This window comes from Arvicola amphibius, chromosome 14 (genome assembly GCF_903992535.2).
Source record: "Arvicola amphibius chromosome 14, mArvAmp1.2, whole genome shotgun sequence".
NCBI classification, from domain to species: Eukaryota; Metazoa; Chordata; class Mammalia; order Rodentia; family Cricetidae; genus Arvicola; species Arvicola amphibius.
The window spans coordinates 44,458,101-44,485,958 of record NC_052060.1 but is presented as its reverse complement, the minus strand read 5'-3'; the positions used below and the strand labels follow the sequence as shown (position 1 = coordinate 44,485,958).

The 27,858-nt window shown below is 45.4% G+C and overlaps 1 protein-coding gene across 1 annotated transcript; it reads right to left on the bottom strand.

Annotated features, from left to right (window-relative positions):
- Nucleotides 1–12,232: 12,232 nt before the first annotated feature.
- On the bottom strand, nt 12,233–26,119 carry C14H4orf54 (chromosome 14 C4orf54 homolog). Its single transcript, XM_038311551.1, is given in 5 exon segments — nt 12,233–12,666; nt 20,672–21,025; nt 21,027–22,094; nt 22,096–22,140; nt 22,142–26,119. Coding segments are annotated over 4 exon segments (5,409 nt in total). The 3' UTR covers nt 12,233–12,666; nt 20,672–20,707.
- Nucleotides 26,120–27,858: the final 1,739 nt, after the last annotated feature.

The following is a 27,858-nucleotide window of genomic DNA, read 5'->3' as shown; positions in this document are numbered from 1 at the left end:
GCATCAACAAAACTGGACGTTCTTCTTTGTCGTCTCCTGCCATTGTGCTTTAGGATTTCTAAGTTTATTTTTCCTTTTTTAAAATACTTTTTAAATATTTTAATTGATTTTCATTGAGCTCTACGTTTTTCTCTGCTCCCCTCCCTGCCTCTCCCCTCCCCTTCAACCCTCTCCCATGTTCCCCATGCTCCCAATTTACTCAGATCTTGTCTTTTTCTACTTCTACTTCCCATGTAGATTCCTATGTATGTCCCTCTTAGGGTTCTCATTGTTGTCTAGGTTCTCTGGGATTGTGGTTTGTAGGCTGGTTTTCTTTGCTTTTTGTTTTAAAAACACTTATAAGTGAATACAGGTGACAAATGTCTTTCTGGGTTTAGGTTACCTCACTCAAAATGATATTTTCTAGCTCCATCTATTTGTCTGCAAATTTCAAGACATCGTTATTTTTTTCTGCTGTGTAGTACTCCATTGTGTAAATGTACCACATTTTCCTTATTCATTCTTCAGTCAAGGGGCATTTAGGTTGTTTCCAGGTTCTGGCTATGACAAACAATGCTGCTATGAACATAGTTGAGCACATGTCCTTGTGGCACAATTGAGCATCCTTTGGATATATACTCAAAAGTGGTATTGCTGGGTCTTGAGGAAGGTTGTTTCCTAATTTTCTGAGAAATCGCCACACTGACATTCAATGGGGCTGACCAGCTTGAACTCCCACCAGCAATGCAGAAGTGTTCCCTTTACCCCACAGCCTCTCCAGCATAAGTTGTCATCAGTGTTTTTGATCTTGGCCATTCTAACAGGTGTAAGATGGAATCTCAGAGTTGTTTTGATTTGCATTTCTCTGATGACTAAGGATGTTGAATATTTCCATAAGTGTCTTTCAGCCATTTTAGATTCCTCTGTTGAGAGTTCTCTATTTAGGTCTGTACTCCATTTTTTATTGGCATCATTTGTTCTTTTGATGACCAATTTCTTGAGTTCTTTGTATATTTGGGAGATCATATATCTCTGTCTGATGTGGGGTTGGTGAAGATATTTTTACCATTCTGTTGTTTTGTCTTGTTGACCGTGTCCTTTGCTTTACAGAAGCTTTTCAGTTTCGGGAAGTCTCATTTATTATTTCTCTCAGTGTCTGTGCTACTGGGGTTATGTTTAGGAAGTGGATTCCTATACCAATGCATTCAAGTGTACTTCCCAATTTCTCTTCTATGAGGTTCAGTGTGACTGGTTTTATATTGAGGTCTTTGATCCATTTGGACTTGAGTTTTGTGCATGGTGATAGATATGATCTATTTCATTCTTCTACATGTTGATATTCAGTTATGCCAGAAACATTTGTTAAATATGCTTTCTTTTTTCCATTTGATATTTTTTTTGTTTCTTTGTCAAAAATCAGGTGTTTAAAAGTGTGTGGATTAATATCTGGGTCATTGATTTGGTTCTATTGGTCATTCTGTCTATTCTTATGCCAGTACCAGGCTGTTTTCAGTACTGTAGCTCTGTAGTAGAATTTGAAGTCAGGGATTGTGATGCCTCCAGAAATTCTTTTATTGTACAGAATTGTTTTGGCTATCCTGGGTTTTTTTTTCTTTCCCTATGAACTTGAGTACCATTCTTTTGAGGTCTGTGAAGAATTTTGCTGGGATTTTGATGGGCACTGCATTAAAACTGTCGATTGCTTTTGGTAAGATTGCCATTTTTACTATGTTAATTCTACCTACCCAAGAGCATGGGAGATCTTTCCATTTTCTGGTGTCTTCTTCAATTTCTTTCTTCAAAGATTTAAAGTTCTTGTCATACAAGCCTTCCACTTGTTTGGTTAGAGTTACCCTGAGATATTTTATGCTATTTGTGGCTATTGTGAAGGGTCAGTGATGTTTCTCTGATTTCGTTCTCAGCCCATTTATCATCTCTGTACAGAAGTGTTACTGATTTTTTGGAGTTAATCTTGTATCCTGCTACATTACTGAAAGTGTTTATGAGTTATAGAAGTTCCTTGGTAGAATATTTTAGGTCACTTATGTAAACTATTATATCATCAGCAAATAGTGAGAGTTTGACTTCTTCTTTTCCAATTTTTGTCCCCTTGATATCCTTTTGTTGTCTTATTGCTCCAGATAGGACCTCAAGAACTATATTGCATAGATATGGAGAGAGTGAACAACCTTGTCTTGTTCCTGATTTCAGTGGAATCGCTGGGAGTTTCTCTCCATTTAGTTTGATGTTGGCTGTTGGCTTTATTATGTTTAGGTCTATTCCTTGTATCCCTGCTCTCTCCAAGACCTTTATCGTGAAGGGATGTTGTATTTTGTTGAAAACTTTTTAAGCATCCAATGAGATGGTGATGTGGTTTTTATTTTTCAGTTTGTTTATACGTGGATTATGTTGACAGATTTTTGTTATGTTGAACCATCCCTGCATCTCTGGAATAAAGCTGACTTGATCATGGTGGATGATGGTTCTGATGTGTTCTTGTATTCAATTTGTCAGTATTTTATTTTTAGTATTTTTGCATCAATATTCGTGAGTGAGATTGGTCTGTAATTCTCTTTCTTAGTAATGTCTTTCTGTGGTTGGGTATCAGCATAATTGTAGCCTCATAAAAAGAGTTTGCCAATGTTCCTTCTGTTTCTATTGTGTGGAACAATTTGAGGAGTATTGGTATTAGTTCTTCTTTGAAAATCTTGTAGAATTCTGAGCTGAAACCATCTGATCCTGGGCCTATTTTGGTTGGGAGACTTTTGATGACTGTTTCTATTTCTTTAGCAATTATAGGTCTCTGTTTAATTTGCTTATCTGGTCTTGATTTAATTTTGGTAAGTGATATTTATCCAGAAAGTTGTCCATTTCCTTTAAGTTTTCCAATTTTGTGAAGTACAGGTTTTTGAAATATGACCTGATGATTCTCTGGATTTCCTCCATGTCTGTTGTTATGTCCCCCTTTTCATTTCCAATTTTGTTAATTTGGATATTCTCTCTCTGCCTTTTGGTTAGTTTGGATAAAGGTTTGTCTATTTTGCTGATTTTCTCGAAGAACCAACTCTTTGTCTCATTGATTCTTTGTACTGTTTTGTTTATATTTTGGTGATTTCAGCTCTCAATTTGATTATTTTCTGCCGTCTAGTTCTCTGGGTGAGTTTGCTTCTTTTTGTTCTAATGTTTTCAAATTTTGTTAACTCACTAGTGTGGGATTTTTTCCAGCTTCTTTATGTAGTCCCTAAATGTTCATTTTTAAATGCACACTTGAGTGTGTATGTCTGTCTGTGTGTGTGTGTGTGTTATGTACATGTGTAAATGCAGGTGCCCTTAGAGTCCAGAAGTCACTTTCAAATCCTCTGGAGCTGTACTTATAGGAGACTGTGAGCAGCCCAATGTGGATGCAGAGAACTCAGCTTGAGTCCTCTGCAAGAGCAATAGGCACTCACAGCCACAGATCCAGCTCCCTAGTCACTAGACGTTTGTTTTTCTTATGTAAATATTTTCTCAAGTGAACAGTAAGCTTCTCAGGCTAGAGCCACACATATAGTCTGCTATATCCTCTGTGCAGCAGATGGTCTATGCTCACCAACTACTACGCCCCGGTGGTGCCCATGACATCCCCAACATGATCTGCTCTCCAGGTCTCTAAGGGATTTTCAGGAGGACAGGTCACTGTTACAGCCTCCATAACTGAGCTGTTTCTTTTGCTCTCACAGTACAGTGCTCCCAGACTACCCTTGTAAGAACAAAAATAACTAAGGACCAGAAAGCAAAGGTTAGCTCTGGAGATGCAGTCCAGTTTACAGAGTGCCTGAATGTGCCAAGGCCTGGGTCTGATCCTCAGCACAATATAAACTGGATGTGGTGGCCCATAAATGTACTCGCAGCACACAGGAGCTAGAGGCAGAAATATTTGGGTTATCCTCTAACACAGCAAGATCAAGACCAACCTGGGCTATAGAAGACTCTACCTTAAGGAAACAAAAGGAAATATATATGTTTTCACAAATCCCTAGCATTTACTGTCCCCAACTTACAAATCACTGTGGAGGACAATAGGACACTATACAGAAATAACTTCCTAGTCACAACTGCATTGGCATGATGTAGCAAATAGTGCTCAGAAGGCAGCAGCTCTCTTGCTGCTTTCTCAGAAGGTGGCCACCCACAGTGACCAAGGCCCCATAGTCCTAAGACATGTAGTTCCCTAACACGGGCTGCTTCTTGCCAGTCGCTCCATCTCAGCAACAGGCAGAACGTTAGTATTTGTGCTTCACACAGGTGACATTTCCCAAGTGATGCTCACGTTATCTGTATGGGGATCAAGTTGGGGAGCCCCAGCTTGAGAGAGCTGTGACACAGGGAACATGGAAGACCCTTCGACTCACAAGACAGCCTTATCTGATGTTCGTACCCCATGGTGGTGGGGAGAACAGTTGTGTAATAGCTTTTGCCTTCTGTGCTAGAACGGACCTTTCCCCCAAACACCAGCTATTGTAGAAGATTATTTAAAGGTGTGTGACTTTTGTTTTTGCTGCATTTGCTTAACTCTGTGAAGCTGTGATTCTTTGCCTGTCTAAAACACCTGATGGCCTAATAAAGAGCTGAATGGCCAATAGAGAGACAGGAGCAAGGATAGGCGGGGCTGGCAGGCAGAGGGTATAACTACAAGGAGAACTGAGAAAGAGAGGTGAAGGAGGACATCAGGGGCCAAACACCCAGCCACCCAGCCACCCAGCCACCCAGCCACCCAGCCACCCGGCCAGCCACAGAGAAGAGCAAAAGTAAGATACACAGACGTGAGAAAGGGAAAAAGGCCAGAGGCAAAAGGCAGTCTGGATAATTTAAATTAGGAAAGCTGGCAAGAAACAAGCCAAGCTAAGGCCAGGCATTCATAACTAAGAATAAGCCTCAGATTGTGATTTATTTGGGAGCTGGATTGTGGCCCCCGCAGAAAAGCCAAAAGAGTAAAACATCCCCCAACAACCAGGGACCGCATCCTCCCACCCTCAGGGTGCTTTGAAGAAGTGAGTGCTAAGATAGAGGTTTCTCACTGAGTGATTTATGGGATGGCTTGCCATTAAAGAGCAAGGTTTCTCTAAAAACTGATACCTTGCTTGTGTTGAGGATAGCCAAGAGCTGTCTTAAAATCCCTCGCGATAAAAAAAATTTCAAGCTGTTCATGCCTTTTAGTCAGTAATTCCACTTCTAGGATTTTGTGCCATGGACATTAGCAGAGATGCTTGCCAAGAGGTATGTATGCTTCAAGGAGCTCAGTGCAGCATTTAACCTGCATAGCCTCAAGCCGCACATTACATTAAAGACACGTTAGTGTGCCACCGCTTAAACACACCCTGATGGAGTCAGGTGAAGAAATAAGACGTAGTGTTGAAAGCCACTCCAGGGGCTGAGGAAATGTCCCAGTGTGCGAGAGTACATACTATGCGAGCAAGACCCGAGTTCACAGCCCTAGCACATGCATAAAGCCCGGGCGTGGCCACTCTTACATTCTCGGCGTTGAAGGATGGGGGCCGGCAGATCTCGGGAGCTCCCTGGCTAGCCGGTCTGGCTGAAACAGAGCTTCATGGCCAGTGAAAGACCCCTGCCTCCAAAACTAAAGTGGGGCGTGACAGACGACATTTAATACCGCTCTTCTTTAATAATAATTAGTTAATAGCTCCTCTGACCTTCACGTGTTTGTACACGGGTGCATGCACTTTCACACCCACAGGCATGCAACATACATATGATTATCCACCAAGAAATTTATAAAGATGTAGGCTTTTAATATTATGAAGCAAAAATGAAGGCTGCAAATTTGCATTTGTAAAGTATCAAATGCACCTCAGAATATTTAAAATTTTCTAAATTTCCTTCATTGAATTTGCATTACATGCTCAAATAAAAGAAGTTCTATTCCTTGATGGACTGAATATCTCTAAACAATCTGTGTAGCATGGATTTGAATTTTTCAAAGACAGAAGTAATAAAATAAAGGCATATCATAGCAGTTGCTATTTCTTTTTTTAATCGTATTTATTTATAGTGAGTGGTGTGTGTGTGTGTGTGTGTGTGTATGTAGACTTCAGTGCTACAGTGTGCATGCATGCCATACTCTATATTTACCATAGTGTGTGTGAGTGTGTGTGTGTGTGTGTGTGTGTGTGTGTGTGTGGACTTCAGTACGACAGCGTGCATGCATGGCATACTCTGATGTCCATGACTATGCTAACTTTACAGCAGAGATGCAGACTTAGGGAATAAAAGTGATTAATAGGAAAGATAGAAATGAACTTGAATACTCTCTATGCAGTAGTATTGAAAGCCTAGAAGCCTTCCAGAAACATTGTCTGTGAGGGACACTCTGGGGCTTAAGTGTCCACACCACTTCTGTTGGGTAATTTCTGTCTCGGAATGTTGAGTATGCTCCTTCTCTGCACTGTTCCTCATTGCCCTGTTCTCTGAACAGCTACACAGCCCTTCACTCCCAGTCCTTTGCAGTGCATCCCCCTCTAGTCCTGGGCGGGGCTGCTGACATGGCTCTCTCTTTGGTGGCTGTTGGCCAGTTCCCTTTCAGTCTCCATGCCTTTGGCAAGGCTTGGACTGAACAGCTTTATAAGCATTCTCGTCATAGTTAGAGGCTTCCCGAAAACTTAACATCTCTCGAGAAGCAGAATGTCTGGCATAGCTGTCATAGGCGTCCATTTTTCCTCCAAAGGACGGTGATTCCCTCCACACTTGATTGACAGCTGTAATAGATGCCCTCCCTGACTCCAAAGCATTGCCCAACGCAAACACCTACCCCTTATTGATTCCCCTCATTCTAGATTTGCTTTTCTAGAATGTTTGTCTGAGCCTAACTCACTTAAGGGCTGATTTTAGAGCCCATTCCTTAAAAGCACTCTTGAAGACAGCCTGTCGTGAGAATGAGGGTCTGAAACTCAACAGCCAGTTCTTCGGCAAACCTCTCCTAGAGGTGGTGGTTCATTCCTAGCTTCCACATCTTAGTTTTAGAGTTACCTGTTGGATAGAGATGGTGAAATGATGTAGTATCCGTAGCTGAGCGAGGCCTTAAGCAGCTGGCAACACCTGCTTCCTGCCTCCCGGAATTCTCGGTTACGGAGTATAGCCTGGACGTTTTGAAGATGTCCAAGCAGGGAGGCTCCCAAGAGGACCCAAAGTCATTTGGTCTGCGGCTCAGTAGAGCTCTGAGCTAAAGGCAGCAACTCACAAGTCTGTAAGAGAGCAGTAGGAGAGAGTGCTCTCTGGTCACTGTCTACAGCCCTGTGGGATAGAGACGAGCCTTTCATGCCAAGCCCAGCTTAACCTGCAGATGTGTGAGCTACACACATGGTTCCTGCTTGAATCTGCTAGGGGTGGCGGTAGAACAGTGCGCAGCAAAGCATAACCAGGAGAATGGGCATACTCTGTTCTGAAGTCTTTACAATATCGCATGCCGCAGATCTTCAATTATTGGGGTTTTGTCAGGTAAACAAATTTTCTATCAAAATGACAGGAAATTGGTTGGAAGCCAGCAAGCTGGGGCGCAGAGGAGGTCAAAGGAGGGACTGAGCTCCATTATTAAGGACAATGGCTAGATTCAAGTAAACTAAAAATCAGTGAAAATTACCTCCTATCAGAAGAGGCGTGGAACTGTTTTAGAGCAAGAATGCCAGTAGTTCATGGTTAAGGTGTCTGCCGACTGCAGCTGCCAGCCTGTGAAGGGCCACCTAGTGAAGGCGGAAATGATCGGACGCTTAACAAAAAAGGACCCTCACACTAGCTCAGAACTAAGAAAACAGATCGGTGTTTATTAAGGGTTAGACTTACAAAGTCAGGATGTTCTGCTTGGACGATGGACGAAGATCAGATCCAAAGCAAACTGAACAGCCAAAACGGGGGCCCAGGGGCAAGCAGAGAGAGGAAGGAAGGGACGGGACGCACTTCCGCATCCAGGTAAATGGTCCATGAGGCCACGCCCCAGTAGGCAGGTAGGTATTAGCTGTAACCTTCCTGCAGCAACCTGCCAATTTGCAGGCCTTTAACCTAGACCTTCAGAGAACTCTGGTCTCTCTCTCTCTCTCTCTCTCTCTCTCTCTCTCTCTCTCTCTCTCTCTCTCTCTCTCTCTCTCACACACACACACACACACACACACACACACATACACACAGTCCCTGAGCCTGCGAATTTCAGGATTACGTGGTTAGTTTTTGTCCCTTTGACTCAAGCTCTGGTTGTCTGAGAAGAGCAAACCTCAACTGAGACAATGCTTCCATATGTTGGCCTGTTGGCAAGTCTTTGGGGCATTTTCTTGATTAATGATTGATGGGGGAGGGCCCGGCTCACGTGGGTGGTGCTGTTCCCTGGGTAGGTAACCACGGTTGTATAACAAAGCAAGCTGAGCAAGCCTGGGGAGCAAGTCAGTCAGGGGCATTTCTCCTTAATCTGTGCTTCAGTTCCCCTTGGAGTTTCCTGCTCTGCCTTCCCTCAATGATGCGCTGCCCTAAATCACTGAATCTGTGTTTGTTACCATACCAATAGGAAATGGATGTACCTGGTTATACAGTAACTACAGGATATGTTTCTTAAATGAGGAACTTAAACTAGAAGTTAGAAGAAAATAAAAACACACAAAGCTTGCTTTGTGAGTTAGAATAAAGACCAACCACAAATGCTTTCTTTATAGTTACTTTTACTGGAAAATAACAACAACAACAAACATTTTTTTTTTCAAAACTGTCAATATAGAAAACCAATCCACAAGATTGCACCGTCGTTTACAAACGCTGGCAGTTACAGGTAAGTCGGCTTTGCACGCCGAGTTTCCTCGTAGTGGTCTTCTGCATGGGCAAGAGCACTTGAAAAGCAAATCCTGGAGGATTTGGCTGGACTCAAAGTTCCCTTAGCCGTGCTCACAGCACTGTACCATCGAATCTCATCAAACCTCAGCTAGGAACTTCTCCACCAAGAAGACTGCATTGATGAATTTTCAATTTTTACATTCTTTCCACATACCATCATTCATAGTCTGGGGCATAGGTCACCATTCTCCAACAATCAACAATCCTTCTTTATGTATTACACAATATACACTCTTCTATCATACATGACTTTCACAGTTCTCACTTTCTCGTCCAACTCCACTGTCATCGCTATGCAAGAATATAATTATATGTAAATACACAAACACACATCCAGATAAGGTGTTGGGTGGAAAGAGGCTATCTCCCAGAAAACAGATACAGGCTGGTAGGTAACTCAGGAAATCCAGGGAAGGACTCGAGGCCACCACACTAGCTTGAAAACAGCAATTCAGCAACCTGAAGAAACACTAAATTAGTCGTGTGTATTTTATTCTGCACCATTTTGAATTAAACAGGAATAAATCCAATAACAGACACAGGAGTCTTCTGGGTCTTGTGTTCACACTCGTCACAAATGGAGTGTGATTCGGATCAGACTCAAGTTCAAGGCACTCCTGAACAAAGGCTACATGCTGCTCAGTGATTTTATGTATCCATGAGGCCGACCTCAGAGCCAGAAACTAAAGACTATATAAGCAATCTCTTGACAATATATATTACTTATGTATACATCTCCTTAGAAATTATGTAAAAGCCTAACAGCTTATTGATTTGATTTTTATGAGCAGTTTTCTCAAACAAACTTACACATAGTTTTCCCCCATCAACAGTACTGATAAAATACAGGGCACCTTTTTCTTTCAAGTATCTGGGTAAAATAGCATACCCTGAGATTTTGGGGTGCAAACATTACACCTTGTAAACTGCAGAAAGAAACTCCTCAAGCACCACACAAGAAAATGTATACCATGATAGTCTTAAGTATAAAGAGTATCATTGAATGTGTTTTCTGTGCACATATACACACTTATCATGAGATTAGAGTCATCTACTTAGACACCAACACTGCACACATTTATTGTGGAAGCATAGCCATCTACTTAGGAATCAATTCTGTCCTTCGGGCCAAGGTAGATACAGTTCAGGGACTCTATTTGGTTTGTAGCAAACACAGGCTTTTGTTTCTACAGTGGAAGAAGAGAGTCAGAACACATCAAATCTTTTTAAGAAGCAAGAGTGAAAAGGTCAAATCTGAGTGAAGAAAAAGGTGTTTGTGTCATGAGACATTTTCTGGTCATATAAGATGGATTTGAAATGCATGCTAACTTTTGAAACATATCACAAAATTTTTCAAGTAAAATTCATTTTTAGCTTAATTACTCAGAGATGGTCCTTTTTGCACTGATGCTTTATCCTGGGCTTCATTTACTCATGGGGGCAATTTCAATAAGTGTTCAAAGAAATACAGTCCTGGTCAACTGAACTTTTATATTGGCTACATTTGCACTTAGTTTTCAGGAAACAGGTCAAACAAGGCCTGTGTCAACTTGACCCCATACCAATAGGGGAAAGGATCAATGGGTTGGAATTCCTTCACAAAGTTCCTCATGATCATTCTGGAAACTGAGCCTCACACATGACCTGAGAAAAAATTACAAAGGCCAGGCCACGTTCTGTTAGATTCAAGCACATAGCTCTATCCAGGGTACTTTTTTATTAGGGGTTTTACGATATAAAATATGACGGGTGGTTCAGTAGTTAAGAGTCCTTGTTGAGAGTTACCGCTTCTTAGGGGTAGAAGGCTTTCTAGATTCTTGGTTCCTCCCACATTGGTTGAAAGAAGAAGGAACAGCTACATCATTCAAATGCTTATGCCAGCTCCAGAGGTGACAGAACAAAGGGAACAGAGATTGGGATGTATGCCTATGATATGCTTTCTTCTCCATCACTCAAGGTAGGAAGTGGTCCAGCAGATGATGCTGCAACTGTGAAATGGCCAATAGCTGGTATAAAAGGCATCAATCAACACAAATGGTGTGGCTATAATTGTATTTTAACCACTTGGGCACATAACATTCTTGGAAACTTGTGGGAGGGCTCAGCCTTTTACATAAAAGCAACAAATAAAATTTTCCCTGCTTCAATTTCTCTCCTACCATGTGAGAATGGAAGACTCAGCTCTGCTGGTGATCATGAACGCTGATAGTAGCCCATGGGCTTCCAACCTCTGAACTGACACGTTTTCTTGAGAAGTGGTGTCTCTTTGTGGGGAGATGGCAAACAAACCCGTAGGGCTTTCCTGAAAGTCTCCTGGGACAAAAGAATCCTTCCTGGTGTGGGTTCTATCCATGCAATATGCCCATATATTGCATACTTTCCATTCAAATCCTTGAGATTTCACACTGCTGCTTTGGGGCCTGCAGGTTGAGATCTTTGAAAGAAATGGGTTCTAGTTTCTTGTTCCAATCATAAGTGACCTGATAGGTAGCCAGCTGGCCTGAAAAAAATGCTAAAGTTCTGAAGTGAATCTCCTATGAGGAAGAAACCATGCTTTCTAAACATGGCCCAAAGGCTTCTTCCATCCCAGAGATCATGCTTCACAGCACCTGCCTCGGAGACGAAGCTTTATTTCACAGCTATTGGCCAGGACTCAGGGGTCAAAGCCACTGCTCTTGCCTCAAATCTTGCTCTTTATCTAAAAGAACTGAATTTTTAGAACTTGTTTTTTCCCCTTTAAGGGTGGCCCTTGAAGTGACATTGAATCTGTTTGTTTTTGAGTCTGGATTAAAAAACAAAAGCATAATTACAAAGTAGTAAAATTGTGAAAACCTTAGCAAATTCAGTATTATAAGGCAGCATAAAATCCTTCACTTCAAGGAACACTTTTAAGTAGAAACCAAATATAGGTCATCAAAGTCAAAATGATAATTTAAAGACTTTATCAGAATGCTTTATCTTTAAACGAATGAGTAACTGAGAACTTCCTTATGGAAGTCTTGAGGAAATACGTGGGCTTTAAAGGGTTTCTAATCTAACTGATTAGAAAGTAATCAAGAAATTCTTCAGTGCATCATTTAATTGAGACATCAATTAGGACAAGCTGAATGTGTCTGCTCAGTCAGAATTGGGTTATACCTGGTCAGTAAAACATCCCAGGGGGTTGGAATCTTAATATCTGTTAAAAACCTGAAGCAAGAAGCAAGCACCGTGACTATAGATTTCTCCTTTGGGATGGCGAGGGCTGGAGGGAACCAGAGCCACTGAAGCAAAGTTCCTTCTCCAAAACTTCAGGCGGCAAATGGTAAGAGGCAGGAAGGAACCTATGAAGGAATCACGAAAGGGGCAGCTGTGTGTGCTGCAAACTTACAGTGAAGGTCGGATTCTTGAGAGCCGCTAATATAGTCCGAGGAGCTCCAAGGTCATTTGTGATCCTATTATTAATTTGCTGATTTGGTTTGCAATAGAACCAATCAGATTCTACGGCCTGCTTTGAATGAACCGTTCAAATACTCAGTGTTCTGTTTGCCTGGTTGCCTGGTCACACGTGCAGGAAAGAAGGCAGGGATAAGAAAGCATACATCCTGTATTAAAGTATAAAAAGAAGTATTTTATGGGGAGAAACACAACCATTCAGTCATCTTAGTGAAACCGAAGTAACAAAAGCCACCTCAAAAGGGAGCTGCTCAGGAAAATATACAAACTTGCACACGGGTCCTAAGAAATAAAAGTTCGTAACACAACTGGTAGGTTTTCAGATGGACTGGCAGTGTTACGATGTGACTTTTGGATTAAAGAACATTCCGTATTTCTGCCTGGCTCCTGCAAAAGAAACAAATGCAAAGAAAACATGGTCAAAGAAAAGATGGTTGATTCTGAAAGAACATTCCCCTGTAAAGGTGCGAGAAAATCTCACACACACACCCCCATCTGATATTTAATTATTTGGCTCATTTCCCTATAATTTGGAACTTATATTTTTTCCATGTGTTTTTGAAACAATGCCTCTGAAGCTACTAGTCATTGCTGACTTCCAGAAAGGGACACCAAGTGGAACCTGCCTTTGGAAACTGAATCGCATTCAACAACTGTTCAAAATGACTTTAGTGTGAAATGTTTAGTTTCTCTGAAATCGTTCACAAGCACAAAACAATATATTGTATGTGTCCCTAAAATTAGTACATAGAACTATAACATATTTAAGTTAAATGGCATCCTTTGTAATTTACCATGCCAGTAATCTAATTAGACGAATGGAACACAAGGAATTCTTGGAAAGCAAATGACCGCTAACTAAATCATGTGGAATTTCTTTCTCACAGTGTGCTGTTATATAAATTAAATATAATGGTTATTACATGTAACTCAATTAAATACATTTTAAGACAGCACTGTCATTGCTCAAAAGTATTCAAGAAATTTTCCCTTTCTTCTACGTTTATTAATTTTTAGTATAATCTACTAGAACTTTGCTTAAGAGCTCTTTTTAATGCTTAAAAAGTTGATATCCAAATGTAAGATTATAAAGACAAAAATAAAATGAACAGCAAGTGATATTTGTTAAGGAGTAAGAAGTCTCTATCATGTGAAAAATAGCCTTGAGGAAGAAGAATCAAATAACAACTCTCTGTTTGCGATCAAGTAGCAAGGCAAGGGATACTTTAGTCCTGTGACCTAGGACAAAAAGCCTGCTTAAGCACAAGATTATTAAGACAGTGAGCTAGAATAATAATGCTTTTGCAGCACATATGAATAGACTTCAACCGTATCTTTTTGTTTCATATTTATACTGAACAAATACATTGAGGCTAAAGGAAATGTTGGAGCATACAGTGCCCACAATTTGGCAGTCCCCTGGAGCTCACTGATACACAATTTGCTAGGCTTGAATTTCTACCTTAACTCACACAGAACAGCAAGAGTTCTTGCTGAACTGAACGTAATCACATGCAAAGGAGGAGTGACCCTGGGATTAAGAATGATTTCAACTGCATAAAAGAACTTGACAGTAATTTGTAGTGGCATTTCCTTTGTATTTTAATAAATAAAGCTTGCATGAAAAATGGAAAATTAAAATAGCCATACTGGCCAGTCTTATAGACCAGGTAGTGGTGACACACACACTTAATCCCAGTAGCCACAATGACACATGCCTTTAATCTGGGCCGATAGCATCACTAGCTTGCCATAGAAACCAGGCAGTAGTGGTGCAAGTCTTTAACCCCAGAACTAGAGAGGATCATAAAACAGGAGGAGACAGTTCTCAGTCTCAGTCTCATTCTGAGGTTTCCTGGAGGCAGGATCACCATTTTGGACTGAGGTAGAGATAAGAGCCACTGACTGGCTGCTTTGCTTTTCTGGTCTTCAGGTTGAACCCCAATGTCTGTCTCTGTGTTTTTATTATTTGTGCTACAGTAGCTCTGGCTTGGTGCCATCCTAAGGCAAAGTTCATAAGGGCTCATTGAGCAGAGAGGAAGGGCACAATAGGAGGAGGGAAAGGGAGGGAGGAAGAAGAGGAAACTCCCCTTCAAAATGGTAGCCAAATGAGATAGTCTTTTGGGATCATATTCAAGGATCATTAATCTAAATACTTGGTGGATATCCATAAAGCATTTTTTCTGCTTCTATTAATTTTATAGAAATTTTGTTTGAAAATTTGAAAGTATTGATCTAATTCTTATTGAAGGTGATATAATAGTAATTAGCCAATAGATTCCATCAGAGGCCTCTCAAGGGGATCCTGGGAGAAGAGGTGAAGGGTTAGTTATACCACGTTAGCAGGGGCTCTCCCCGAGTGCCTTTGCAGGAGTTTAGACCTGGAACACTGACAGCATTCAGCAGGGATTCAGCGTGGACTTCCCCTCGCTCCTCCCAGGCTGGTGCCCAGACAGAGAGGAAAATCAGCACTTGCGTTGGCAGGCTGGACCCAGAGTTTTATAACATGCTGGAAGGCTCTGAGAGATACTAGAATGCCCTGGCACCCAGCCAACCTGCCTGGAGACCAGCCAGCTCTGAGGGGACTGCAGAGCTGTGGGTACTATCTCCTGTCTGGGAAACTTCAGCTATCTGTGCATAAATCCCTGACACCACCCTGGGCCACTGAAACAATAGGGCTGATTTCCTCCTCTGTCAAGGGCCTGAGGGAAATTCCAAGGTATTTATGGCTTCTTATTTTCAAGAAACGTTGATGGTTACTACATTCCAAACTCTTTGAGGTGAGTTGACAGCTCCATCTTTACAGCATTGCCAAGGTTATTCCCATTTTACAGATGAGAGAACTGAGGCTCAAAGTGTATATAGCAGGGGCCCGGACCAGTGAGTAAGGGTCCCACAGTCTGGGTCCTAGCTGTCTGACTTCATGTGTACCTCTGCTCTGATCACAGTCACATAGTTCCCCTTCAACCAAAGTGTTCCAACCCATTTGCATCCCTGGGGAGGGGGTACCCTCACATGTACATCCCACACCTCTCCTCTCCCAAACTATCTCGTCACCGACGACATAACCTCCTGTGTAGCACTGATGATACGGCTAAGGTTCTCTTTGCAACATAGAATGTTATGGCTAGATATTTTTGACACGAGAAAAAACTCATAGAAGTTTGATATATATTGGATATTATCAGACTTCAACTTATTCCCTTCTCCCTGCCTTTCTTGGCCTTTTTCTCAAACTCAGCACACACACGCATGCACACACACACACACACACACACACACACGTGCATACACACACACACGCATACACACACATGCACACACAGGCATTCACACATACACGCATACACACACACGCACACACAGGCATACACACACTACACATACACACGCATATACACACACTACACATACACACACAGAGACACACACGGTCTCTCTCTCTCTCTCTCTCTCTCTCTCTCTCTCTCTCTCTCTCTCTCTCTCTCCATGCTAGTGAAATAACTAGAAGACTCAAATTTCTCTAGGATACAACTTTCATTTCCCACCTGACTGAATTGAAGTTAGGAAAACTAGCACTAGGGCGGCCAGCCTAGCCATGTTCTGCCGTCCTCTCAGAGGACACAAATGGCACGTAATCAATTTGTTACTAAGCTTACTGGCCAAGATACAAAATAAAAACACTGAAAATTTTCAGATAGGCTAAGTTTTGCACAAAGGGTCAGATAAAGGAATGGGAATATTTCATAACAAAGAAAAATGGAGGTTAAAAAGCAAGAGAACCAGGAGAGTGAGGATCTTCTGTAAATGCACAGGCATAGGCTTCAGATGGCCTGGACTTCATTTACTATGAATTGGGATAATCAATGTCTTCATTTGCCCAACAGGGGTTAAGAAGGTATCCACTTATGCTATGGAACAATCCTTTTGTACACTGGGAAGATGTGTTGCTTTCATTGTTAATAAAAACCTGGCTGATGGCTAGGAAGGATTTTCAGGGCAGAGAGAGAATGCTGGGAAGAAGAGGGGTGGAGTCTCGGGAGTTACTGAGCAAGCAGGATGGGAAGTATGCAGATGAGATAAATGAGCCTGGGGCAGCACATAGATTCTTAGAAGTGGGTTAATTTAAGTTACACGAGCTAGCTTAAAATGAGCCTAAGCTATTGGCTGAGCATTTATAATTAATACTAAGTCTCTGCAGTTATTTGGGGAATGACTGGTAGGACATTGTTGCTGGGTAGTCTAGATGGAAGCGTCTACCTACATACTTGTCTGAGGAAGACGGTGACATGAGACCATGTTTTGGTGAGGAAGAAAATACAAAGGTAGACAGAGAACACCTGTAAGCACAGTGCTTGGGAGGCAGAGGCAGAGGAAACAAAGATTTGATGGGTTTCCCATGAGTTTGAGGCCAGCCTTGGCTAATAAGTGTGTGTGTATGTACAATAGAACTTTGGAGAAAGGTATGAGAATAAGCTAGAAAAAAAAGATTAATTCTATGAAAAGGGAGAAAAGTCAATTAAAATAAAGGACATTAAGAATATTATAGAGTTGGGCCGTGGTGGTGCACACTTTAACTTCAGCACTTGGGAAGCAGAGGCAGGTGGATTTCTATGAGTTCAAGTCCAGCCTGGTCTACAGAGATAGTTCCAGGATACCCAGGGCTACACAGAGAAACACTGTTCCCCCAAAACAAGAGAACAACAACAAAAGATAGAACAAAACTCTAGCTATATCCAATAATTGGAAGAAGGAACCACAACCATGGGGTGGGAGGGGAACAAAAATAAGCTATTGGTTGCGGGATGTAAGTTTGGGACTAACTGAAGATGAAGCGTGGCATTCACAGCAGCTCAGCAACTGGACATTGAAGTGTGCTCTGGTGAGAGAGCTGGCAAGGCTGCCCAGCCCTGCACTTTAAGCTATTTGTTCTGTAATAAGAACAAAACCCTGAAAAGAGTAAGGACGTGAGCATATATAGAGATGTGTGTGGTAGGCTGTTCAAGTCAACTGAGTTGATGTGGGGAAGATAAGGCTAACAAAGACACAATTAACAAAGGGCCCAGACTAACTCCTCAGAGAGCAAGCAAACCCTAAAGCAGACACCCAGGAAGCTATCACAGTGTCCTTAGAGAGAAAGAAAGGATGGAGACGGGAAAGATACTGATTGAATGTCCAGGTTTGCAAGCTAAGCCTTTCACAGAAGGGACAGTAGCTGAGGAAGAATCACCTGACTTCTCAGTTTGATACAAATGGATCTAGGTTTGAGGGTCTCAGAACTCCTCTGGAACCACTCAGAACACACCATGAAAGTTGAAAATGGCTACAGCTTTCTCTTTCCTCTTTAGTTGTTGACATATGAGGCTCTCTCTATTCATGGGGTAGAAATAATCCCAGAAATAAGGAGAAAAGAAAGGTCATGAGACTTGCTCAGAAATGAAGAAATAAGCCTTGCAGAAAAACAAGGGACATTCAATTAAAACAAAATCTTTACCATTCTCGAAGGTTGTACCCTAGGTGGCAGGTTTAACGTTGATTAAAGTTTTGTTCAAGTAACTTAACAAAACAAAAACGTGCACACACACAACATCTAAAGAAATAAAGTACTGACAATGTACAGTGCTTTGTGGGCTGGCATGAAAGCCCCCCCAGCAAAAAAAAAAACAATAAACAAACAAACAACAAAAAACACAACCAGGAAATTAGAAGAAGAAAAAAGGGAAAACTTGTAATGGAACACCCAGAAACAAGACTGGTAGCTTTTACACTCAGGCTACACAAGGACTGCTAAAAATAGACAAGGTTGTCTTTGAGCTGAAAGGAACCTTACGGAACGCTCGAACATCAGTGTTGAAGGGGAACACCGTCTCGTCATGTTGGAGTATCTGTTCCTGACTTACAGGGCCATAGTGTAGCACCTTGCGGGGTGATAGCACACAGTGGCTGCAGGGTGCACGCATGGAATTCATACTCAGTGACTGAAAAGTGTGATGGATTTCCTGAAAATCCATATGGAATAAGCATCCCCCAAAGTAAACGGAGACATCAGTAGTCTAACTACCAGATGTTCTCTCCGGAAGCTCAGCATTCTCCTCTGTCTCCTCCCTTTAGGGTAAGGGCCAGCCCCTACACTCTTTTCTCTCGCTCTTTGGACATTTTAGCTAAAATCTCTAAGTCTAGTTTACCTGTTGGTGGGTTTGCTACTATAATTGGATCAAATCCCTTATGTTTGGAACTGAAATCACATGCCAAGATCACTCAGGAAAACCAATTGGGGGCTTTGGACTGTTTGAGCACTGTTTTTCCAAACTGTCAAAGGAATTAGACCCCGCTTTTTAAAATCTGACTTTTCATTAGAAAGTATAATGTGGAGTTCTGAAGACCTTTAATTCATATCTAAGTTTGGCCTGCTAGATTTTGGCCGGTACACACAAAAAGCTCACCCTTGGTTCCCAACTCCTCTGCTTAGATCAAAACTAACATCCTTCTTCCTTTCTTTAGGGCTCTTTGCTGACGTAAACATGGTGCTTCCAGCGAGGGTGGAAATAAATTCAAGGCTAAAGTTCGGCTCTCGAGACACAAAAGTCAGATTTCTGCCTGTGTCTGATGGAAACAGCATCATACTAAACCAAAGAAAGGCCAAAGGTAGCTGCTAAGAGGACCACATGGGGGGAAGGAACCACTGTGCAACCTCCTGGGCGCCCTGCACCTCCACAGCTCTGCAGACTCCTCAGTGATTAGCTGATCCCAAACAGCCCCAGGTAAACATAGCATCTGTCCAGGGAATCAAAGCACTATCCCTATAAGATAGCATATCTGCAAAGCTAATCCTCCTAGCTGAGTCTCCTCTGCAGGCCCACTAGGGTTCCCTCTGTGTTGTTCCCTACCCTGCCCCTCTTCGTAGGTGGTCATCACATAGCCCAGGGCCTGGGCAGGCTCTCAGAGAGGAACAACCCAAACACTCTTGTCTCTACTAGAGCTGAGTTTGTGTTTGTGCTTGACTTCTTAGCAGAAGTCCCAATAATGTGATCCTATACAGTGTTTTCTTATCTTGGAAGACCCTTTGCAGCAATACACTGTCCCAGCAACTGACATTCTGATACACATAGCATGATAGATATTTATGTACCCAAACTGGTAGGTCTGTTTACCTACACACACACACACACACACACACACACACACAGAGGCTTGGGGGAGTGACAACTGTGTCCCCTCTTGAGATAACATGGGAATCTTAGAGTCTGTCATTCCCTTATCGCAGTCCCCCTTTTCCTTTTCATTTGATGTGACTTTCCCAAGAAATGAAAATCCTGCCTGCTCTGAAGGGCAAAGATTATCCCAGACAAGCCTGCCTGCAGCTCTGACACCCACCGTGTGTCCCTGCCGGGAGATGTCTTCACTGTTTTCTCTGTGCTTGGCCTGAAGTGTCCTGGTTCCAGCCACCCACATTCATGCCACCTATCAAGTTCCACGGACTGTATTTCCAGCAGAAATCCCCGCCTGTGAGTGCAGATCAGGCTAGGCGTCAGAAATGGCTTCTCTCTGCTTCCCTTTGCACTGCAGAAGTTGTTCTTTTTCAAAGGGAGCAATGCAGATCTAACGGTGCTTATGGGAATCGGAATTAGCCTTGGAGCGGAGTGGGTTCAGTCCGATCAATACAGCATGAAATGCAACAGCTCTATCCAACGGGTAACTTTGGCTCCAGAATCTCTCACCCTCTTGTGAAGGTCAAATTGTGTGTGTATGTGTGTGTGTGCTCATGTTGTATATCTACCCACACAGGAGACACAATAACAACACTAAGAAAAGAATTCTGATCATTTGAAAACTCAAAACAAGAACTTGAAAAAAATGTAGTGTTTTGGTGTAAGACATTCCAAGAGGAAGATGTGAAAGACGGGAGAAAGGGATTTTTGATGACTTTAGAAAACATCCATTTTAAACTCTTCTTTCTTACTAAGGAAGTAAACAGGTTAAGTTTGTTCTGGTGACCTGAAGTAGGTTATCTGTCTCCCCAGGAGGTCAGGAACACATAGCCTTGTTCCACCAAATCTAGAACAGGCTTTCATTTCTTCCTCCATCCAACCTTGACTAAAACAAAGGCCAAGAGACATTTGGGAGTTCATTTTCCTGTCATTCTCTGGTGGGACAAACATCAGGCCATTTGCAAAGGCAAAGAGAATAAGCTATCAATGGCAGATTGAGGAGTAGGGAGAGGAGGCAATGTGGAAAATAAATTCGTTCCTTCATTATCAGATGGAGTTTAGTCTCCTTTCCCCAGAATTCCCACGTCGACAGACAGCCACTGTAACTCTCCCACCCCCAACACAAGGACACCAATGGTCCTTCCTCTCGCATCAGGACCCTTAGAGTAAGATTCAGCACTCACCAGGAGCTGCTCCGCTCTGCTGTCCTGAGTCTCTTGTCATCTGTGTTCCACCACGAAGCTCATGGTGGTGCCATCAAAGGAAGGGGGAGCGATGATCCGTGGCCCCAAGGGCTGTGAGGCGATACTGATGACAGGCTTGCCGTGGAGCTGGGCAAAGCCCTTGGCCCCCACAAGCTGGGGTGTGGCTGCGGGGGCGGAGGAGGAAGATGAGGCAGGGGACTGACCAGAGGCCATGAAGTACGGGGCTTCAGTAAATGCGGCAGTTGTCTCTTTGCTGGGGGTGTCTGCTGCCACGGAGAGTTCACCGCCTCCTGCAGTGTGAGAGATGGGTGTGGGCTGCAGGGCATTGGGGGGGCAGCACTGTGGGCAGAAATCCGGGATAGATCATATAGGTGGGTCCGTAAGCCCCAGGACTCAGGGCCAGAGGAGGTACAGGAAGGGACATGGGTGCCACAGGTTGTTGCTGGGAGGTCATGGGCACGTCCACATATTGACCTGTCTCGGGGTCAAACAACCTCCGGGTCATGGGTTGAACGGGCGTGTCCACCAGATAATACTGCCCGGTGGTTACATCGAGGAGCATCTTGCGCTGGGTCTGCTGAGGTTGTGGCTGCTGGAAGGGGTCTGTGGGAACTGTGGCTGGGCCTGCAGGGGCTGGGGCTGCCATCCCAGGTGGCGAGAAACAGAGGACCTGAGGCTGGGCCCCCTGCAGAGTGAAGGGCAAAGCCTGTTGGTGGTAGACGGCTGTGGCCGTGGGCGTATGCTCAGGGCTTTGCGGCCCTGTCGGGGCAGCCACTGTTTCTCGGTGGTTGTCAGGTTTGGTTCGCCAAGCTGGCTTACTGGCTCCGCTGACATGAGAGCCTTTGGAGTTACTGGGGACCTGACTGCGGGCACTCAGCGGAGGTAAGCTGCAAAGAGTGGCAGCTGAGGAGCTGGGAGGCCCGTCTCTGGAAGCCCCAGGCCTGCCAAGCTGCTCTCCTGAAGCAGGGCTTCCTTTAAGGGGGATGGTCAAGTAATTCTCACAGGTGCTATTACTCTTCTCTAAACTGATCGCAGTTTTCCTGTTGTTGACCTCATCGGGCGGTGCTCGGGTGGCTGGGGAGATCTTGAGGGATCTGAGTCCCTGGGATTTGATGCCCTTGCCTGTTGAAAGGCTCTCTGGAGAAGGCCCCTGAGGGAATTTGCCCGCCACACCCCCGGTTTTTTGAGCGCTGCTAGCACTCACCGTGAACACGTTCCGGTTGCTGGGGAGTGGGGGGAGGGGCTGCAGAGGTTGGGTTCTTTCCACGTCCTTGTGGACTGGGGGAATATAGAGAGACCTGGGCCTTTCTCTGGCCATGTTCTCAAAGGCAGCTGCCCGGGCAGACACGCTCTCCGTGCTGGGGTTAGAGTTTCTCCTCTGCAGACGTTCTATGGGGCCCCCCTCTCAGGACCACGCCACCTCTGTGTCCCGTGTCTCGTTGTTCTTCCATATGCCCCCAACTGCTTGGTCAGCTTGTCAGGGTCTCCTTCAGGTCCGGTGACCCCTTCCCTCTCCTCGCTGGCAATGAGGGACAGGACATGGCTGTCAGCCATCATGGGCAAAGGGTCACTTTTGCGCTTCCATTCATTCCTGTTGAAGCTGTACAGCTCTTCCATGGACCTGACTGCAGCTGTTAGCTTCTCCAAGGCATTTCGAGCTGGCTTCGGCGCTTTCCCTTCCTCCTTGATGTCTTCCTCTTTGGTTTTCTCTGGGGTCCTCTGAGCCTTGGAGACAATCTTGAGCACAGGCAGGTAAGAGCCTTGCTCGGATTTATTGGGGGCAATGGTGGCCACAGGCAGCCTGCCAGATGCCCTGTGAACCAAGACAGTCCCTTCTGGGGAGGAGTTCAAGATCCTACTGCCACTGCCTGCTTTGCCCACACCTTCCCTGGCCTCTCGGTCCACACCGTCTTCTCTTGGATTCACAACTGCCTGGCATGTGATCACCATAGGGGACAGGGACCTAGATCCTCCAGCGGCTGCAGCCAGCTGCCTGGGCTTGGACCCCGTCAACCCCTGCTCTGGGGTGATGCTGCCCTTGTCACTGCTGTCCCCTGACCCTTTGATCAGTTTCCTGACATCTCTCACCTGGTGGAGAGGTCCTTGGGCCTTGGACTTGTCTCTAACATCTCTTACCTGGAACTGAGGCACTTTTTCCAGATTGTCCCCACCACGGAAGAGTTTCTGCTGGGTCCTGTTGTTGTCCTCAATGGTCTTAAAGAGGTTCGAGTTGCTGCCACTAGCCAGTTTGGGCGTGAGCAACTTGGCAATGTTGAAGTCTGAGCTTGGCTGTTGTACACTCCCCAGCCGGATCTTGATTTCAGGAGCCTTGGGCCTGATCACTGCCATGGAGGTGGCCTGGGCAGCAGCAGGGTACTTGGTGGCCTGCTTCTCTGGCTGTTTATCCTTGGGCGTCTGCTGGATGTTGGGCACGAAGAGGCGAGACATGATGGTAGACTTGCTGGCAGAGATCTCCCCAAGATCAGCCTTCCAGTCCCCACCTTTGGGGAGCTTCAGCTTCCCGATAGGGGCTTTCTCCTCCAACTTCTCTGCCTCTTTCTCCTTCCACGTCCGGAAGGCGCTGTTCTGACTCCGGAGAAAGATGCCCTTCACAGTCTCTGAAGCACTCTTTTTAATTTCACACACATCTGTGTGTCCATCAGAGACATTCCGGCCGGGGCCGGCGTTGCTCTCTCGAGGAGTACTGGCTTTGAAAACAGGGGACTTAGAACCTACGACAGACCCTTCTCCACCTACATCAGACACGCTGACCACGGTGTACTCGGAACTCGCCTCGGAGTGACGCGAGCTCTGCCTCTGCAGACCCCTCTCCCAGGGCTTCTCAGCCCCAGGAAGTCCTTCTGTCTCCTTAGAGGCGCTGGGGGCGCTGCGGCGCGATGCGTTGGTCACTTCTGTCTCCTTAGAGGTACTGTTCCGGCGCGATGTATCGGTGACTTCTCCTCTCTCCATCTTGAACTCATGTTCTCGCTGCATCTTCTTGGAAATGACATTTTTGAGCAGACTTGAAGCAAATTTGGACTTCTTCTGGGGGCCGTCACTGCGAGAGGCAGGCTTGCTACCCTCAGATGTTTCTGACCCATCATCTGTGTTCACCGACCCTGGGCCTTTGTTGGAGCCTTTGCTGTTTCTGCAGGGCCCAGTGGCTGAGCTGGCTTTGCTCTCACTTCGTAGATTGAGGGGCTCCAGAAGTGTGACAACCCGGGAGCCAGTTTGGACCTGTTTCTGGAAGCACAGGGGTGTCTCCACATGCTTGATTTCTCCCTCAACTTTGCTGACCACAAACTCCAAGGCCTTGGTCTGGGGCTTCTTGGCCTGGAGGTAGATCTGGTCTGCAGTCGCTCGGGGGCCACCACCCTTCCTCAGACCTGCAGCCACAGAGGCGGCACTGCTTCTCAGCAGGCTCTGTTCCACCCTGGCTCCGACACCTCCACATTTTAAGTCCAGGAAAGTTGACCATCGTCCAAAGCCCACTTCAGAGAGCGTGGCGGAGGATTCTCGGGAGCTGATGTTCAGAGCCTCAAAGTAGGGGTAAGCAAGGCTCCGGAAGGCCCTGGAAGTTAGGTTTCTCACCTCTTTGTCTGCATCGTCCAGCTCGCTCACTGCACTGGAGGCTCCGCTGGAGTAGTCCACCAGCTCCTTGGCCCGAATGGCCCCACACCTGGTTTGCAGTCGAGCTGGGACTGCAATGAATTTCTTTGCATGGTCCTGAGCCACGGCTGTAGCCGAATTTTGCTTCTGTGAACTTGAATTGTGTTCAGCAGTCGTAGAGACGCGGAGGCTCATGTCGCCTTCATGCTTGGCAGCATAAATAATGTTTTGCTTTGCACACACGTTGCTAGGCTCATTTATAGCCCGGGAAGTTGGCTTGATTGATAGGAGGATCTGGCTTGCTGCACTCCTACAGCTGCTTGCTGCAGTGGCCGATGCCCCTGAGGCTGCCTCCCGGAGCTCCAGTAAAGGCTCAGGTGGAGTGGCAGTGCCAGGTCCAGTGGGTGGGGGAAGAGTGTCACTGTCAGAGGGGCCGCTGCCCACTTCTGTGCTGCTGGTATCACGACCACTGCTGCCTGCACTAGGGCGAGCCAGGTCACTGCTGATGGGGCTGGGAGTCCGGGTGGTGTTGGTGCTCGGCGTGGTGCTGGCGTAACAGCTGTTGTCATCCTCTTCTTCGGTGGTGATGTCTCCTGGGGTCTCATCACTGCCACCAAAGGAAGCATAGTCCACGAACGAGTAGATCACGTTGTTGTCCTCGAAATCCCAGCGAGAAGCCAGCCCCACATCGAAATCCATGCCCTGCTCCACTTCACTCAGCTGGATCTCATGGGTGGTGATGTAGTGTGCGTCCTCATTCTTCAGGGGGTCCCTCTTGCCCTGCGACTTGGTAATAATGTCCTTGCACTCTGTTCCATCACTGACCCCTCCTCCTCTATCCTCCCTCGCTCCCACCCCTTCCCCTGCTTCTTCTCCATTGTGTTGTTGGCAGCTCATTTCCGGCTCACTCTCAAAGCCTAAAGATGAAGAGGAGGTGGCCAGGACCCCCCGTAACTTGGTGGGATCATCCGTTTTGGAAAGGCCAGTGTCTTCTGCTCTGTTTATTGGGGAGGAGGAGGAAGATGAGAAGTCATTCTCACCAGTCCGGGAGCTGGGACATTGGGAAGAAGCAGGACTCTTCCTAGGACTTTGAGCCTCCCTGGCACCGCTGTTGGGTTCATCCTGGGCTTTTGTCTTTGGGCTCCCGGAGGCCTGCTCCGTAGGGCAGTGTTCCAGTAGTAGTTTCGTGGTCTGGGGGCTCTCCCGTCGGACTTCAGCTGAAGCACACATCTCCACATACTTGGCTTCAGGCTGGGCAGAGTCTGAAGGCTCAGAAAGCAGCGGCAGCTGCTGCCTGGGCTCCGGGTTGTCTTGAGCTCGGCTCAACTGGTCCTCCGCAGGCGCCTGTCTGGTCTGAGGGTTCATGTCGGAAGTACCGCCTTCCATTCTGAGCCCTCGCCCAGGTTTCAGTGACAAGAAGAGACAGTGGTGAGCTCTGGGGCTGTCCTGGGGCTCACTGTGGTCCTGGAGGGGCCGCAGAGTGGCCTGAAACAGGTTCCCACGTGCCTTTGGGGCTGGCCCCAAAGCTGTAGGTACCACTGCTACAGCTGCCACCACCGCCCAGTGCTTCGGCCCCTGTGGTGGGGCCTCGGCAAGCCAGACTGTGGTGGGAGGGCTCCCAAGATGGGCATCAGAAGTGGTCTGTAGCCAGGGGGCAGTGGCTCTGGCCGCGATTGTGGCCAGGGTCCTGCTGCTGAGCTGTCCTGTCCAGTTGCTTGTCTGGCACCGTCCGTGGCTGGGGGTCTGAATGCCATCAGCCAGCGAAGAAGTAGCATCTGGAGGTCGACGCCGGGTCTGCCAGAAATGAACGGAAAACATGTGCTGCGTCTGGTGCAGCCTTGTCGCTTTCCTGGATGGGGAGGTAGAGGGTCACGTCATTCCAGAAATATTTTTAGTGTCCATTCCCTCGCCATATCGAAACTACACTTGAGGGTAAAAGGAAGAGGCTGTGAAGAGCCGCCGGAGAGGAGGTGGGGTGGGAGAGGAATGCGGCTTCTGATTCAAATCCGCCAAATGTTCATTGTAATCTGTTTTAGAGCCGTCTAGCAAGTACACAATTACCCTTCACTGGCTGCCATCTTTCTCCAGCCTCTGATTAAATGAATTTTCTCTCCTTGTTCAAAATTCAAATTTTGCACTACACTTCAAATCAATTAAGGAAACGCCAGAAATATTCTGAGTCCCCCTTGTGCATATGGGAATTTTATATTTGCCTCATTTGCGTGCTCTTTCTCTCTTTGGAGAGCAACATCCCATGAGTGACAGTAATGAAAGTTTTCACAGGCAAGAATTTTTTTCAGCCACCTTTCCTTTGGCCATACTTCAATTCTGTGGAACATGACCGCTTGTTTGAAATGGGGGAACAGGAGCAAGCCTTCTAGGATCCTTACTGTGCTGATTCAAAGCTGAAAGGGGAAATTTTCTGAGATCTAAAACCTCCTTAAATACACTCGGAGCTACCAGCACTCTGAAGAAACACGGAAGACAATATGGACACTGTTTGAAATCGCTATAGTGTCTACTCAAGCTCAAAATCGTTCCTCAACTTGTAAACCCAGGACAAGACAATAAGCCCCGTTAAATATAGCCTGGGCTGCAGCTCAGTGATTGGGCTCCCCTGGCTGTGTGCCAGGCCCGCAGGGCACAGAGTCAAAACGCAGGAAAGAACAACGAATATGCTTACCCTTCCTGAGTACAGTGCGGCTCAGAGGGAGGTTCAGAGGGGAAATGTGAGCCGCTGGCATGCCCCATGAAACGCAGCCAAGATCCCAGTTCACCAGCTCTGAGATACAGCCATTCCAAACAAGTCAAGTGTTGTGCAGTCAGATTTGCCAAGGAAACCCAACCCAGGGGTCTGGGCTAGCAACCTATGGGGCAATTCCCTGGGCACAGTCCATGGAGAACCACAACGTGGTTTTGACGAGATCTGGCCCTCATCACCTGCCAGGCCCGGTTCCACCGCTATACATAGTCTGTGTGTCACTTATGCCGATTGGATAAAGTCCTATTTTAAACATGCACATTTGTGGAAAGCGAAAATAACACCGTCAAGCATCCCCTTTTGACATGAATGCCAACCCCACACTGAAGACTGTTCCTTCCTCTGAGTAGGCTTGTGGGTGGGTGGGAGGTAGGCACCCCTAACAAGTGCAGCTTCTACCTTCTCCCCTATTGGGATGCAGGCATCCCAGCGCATATTCTCCTTGGACAAGCTCTCCTCGCTACCACTGAAACATGAACAGGAGAGTCTGAGAGCATCAAGAATAAAATTATAAAAATAAAGTCATATCTCATGGGAGAAAAAAAAGAAATACCTTCTAAATCTTAGTATCTTAATGAGTACAATAACTAGGGACATTTTAATTTGTGCATATATATGTATATAACATTCTGGTTTTTTGAAACAATGTTTCTTTGTGTAGCTCTGGCAGTCCTCAGTCTCTCTCTGTAGACCAGGCTGGCCTCAAAGTCACAGAGATACGCCTGCCTCTGCCTCCCACGTTCTGGGATTAAATGTGTGTGCCACCACTGCGGTGCAATTTATGCATATATTAATA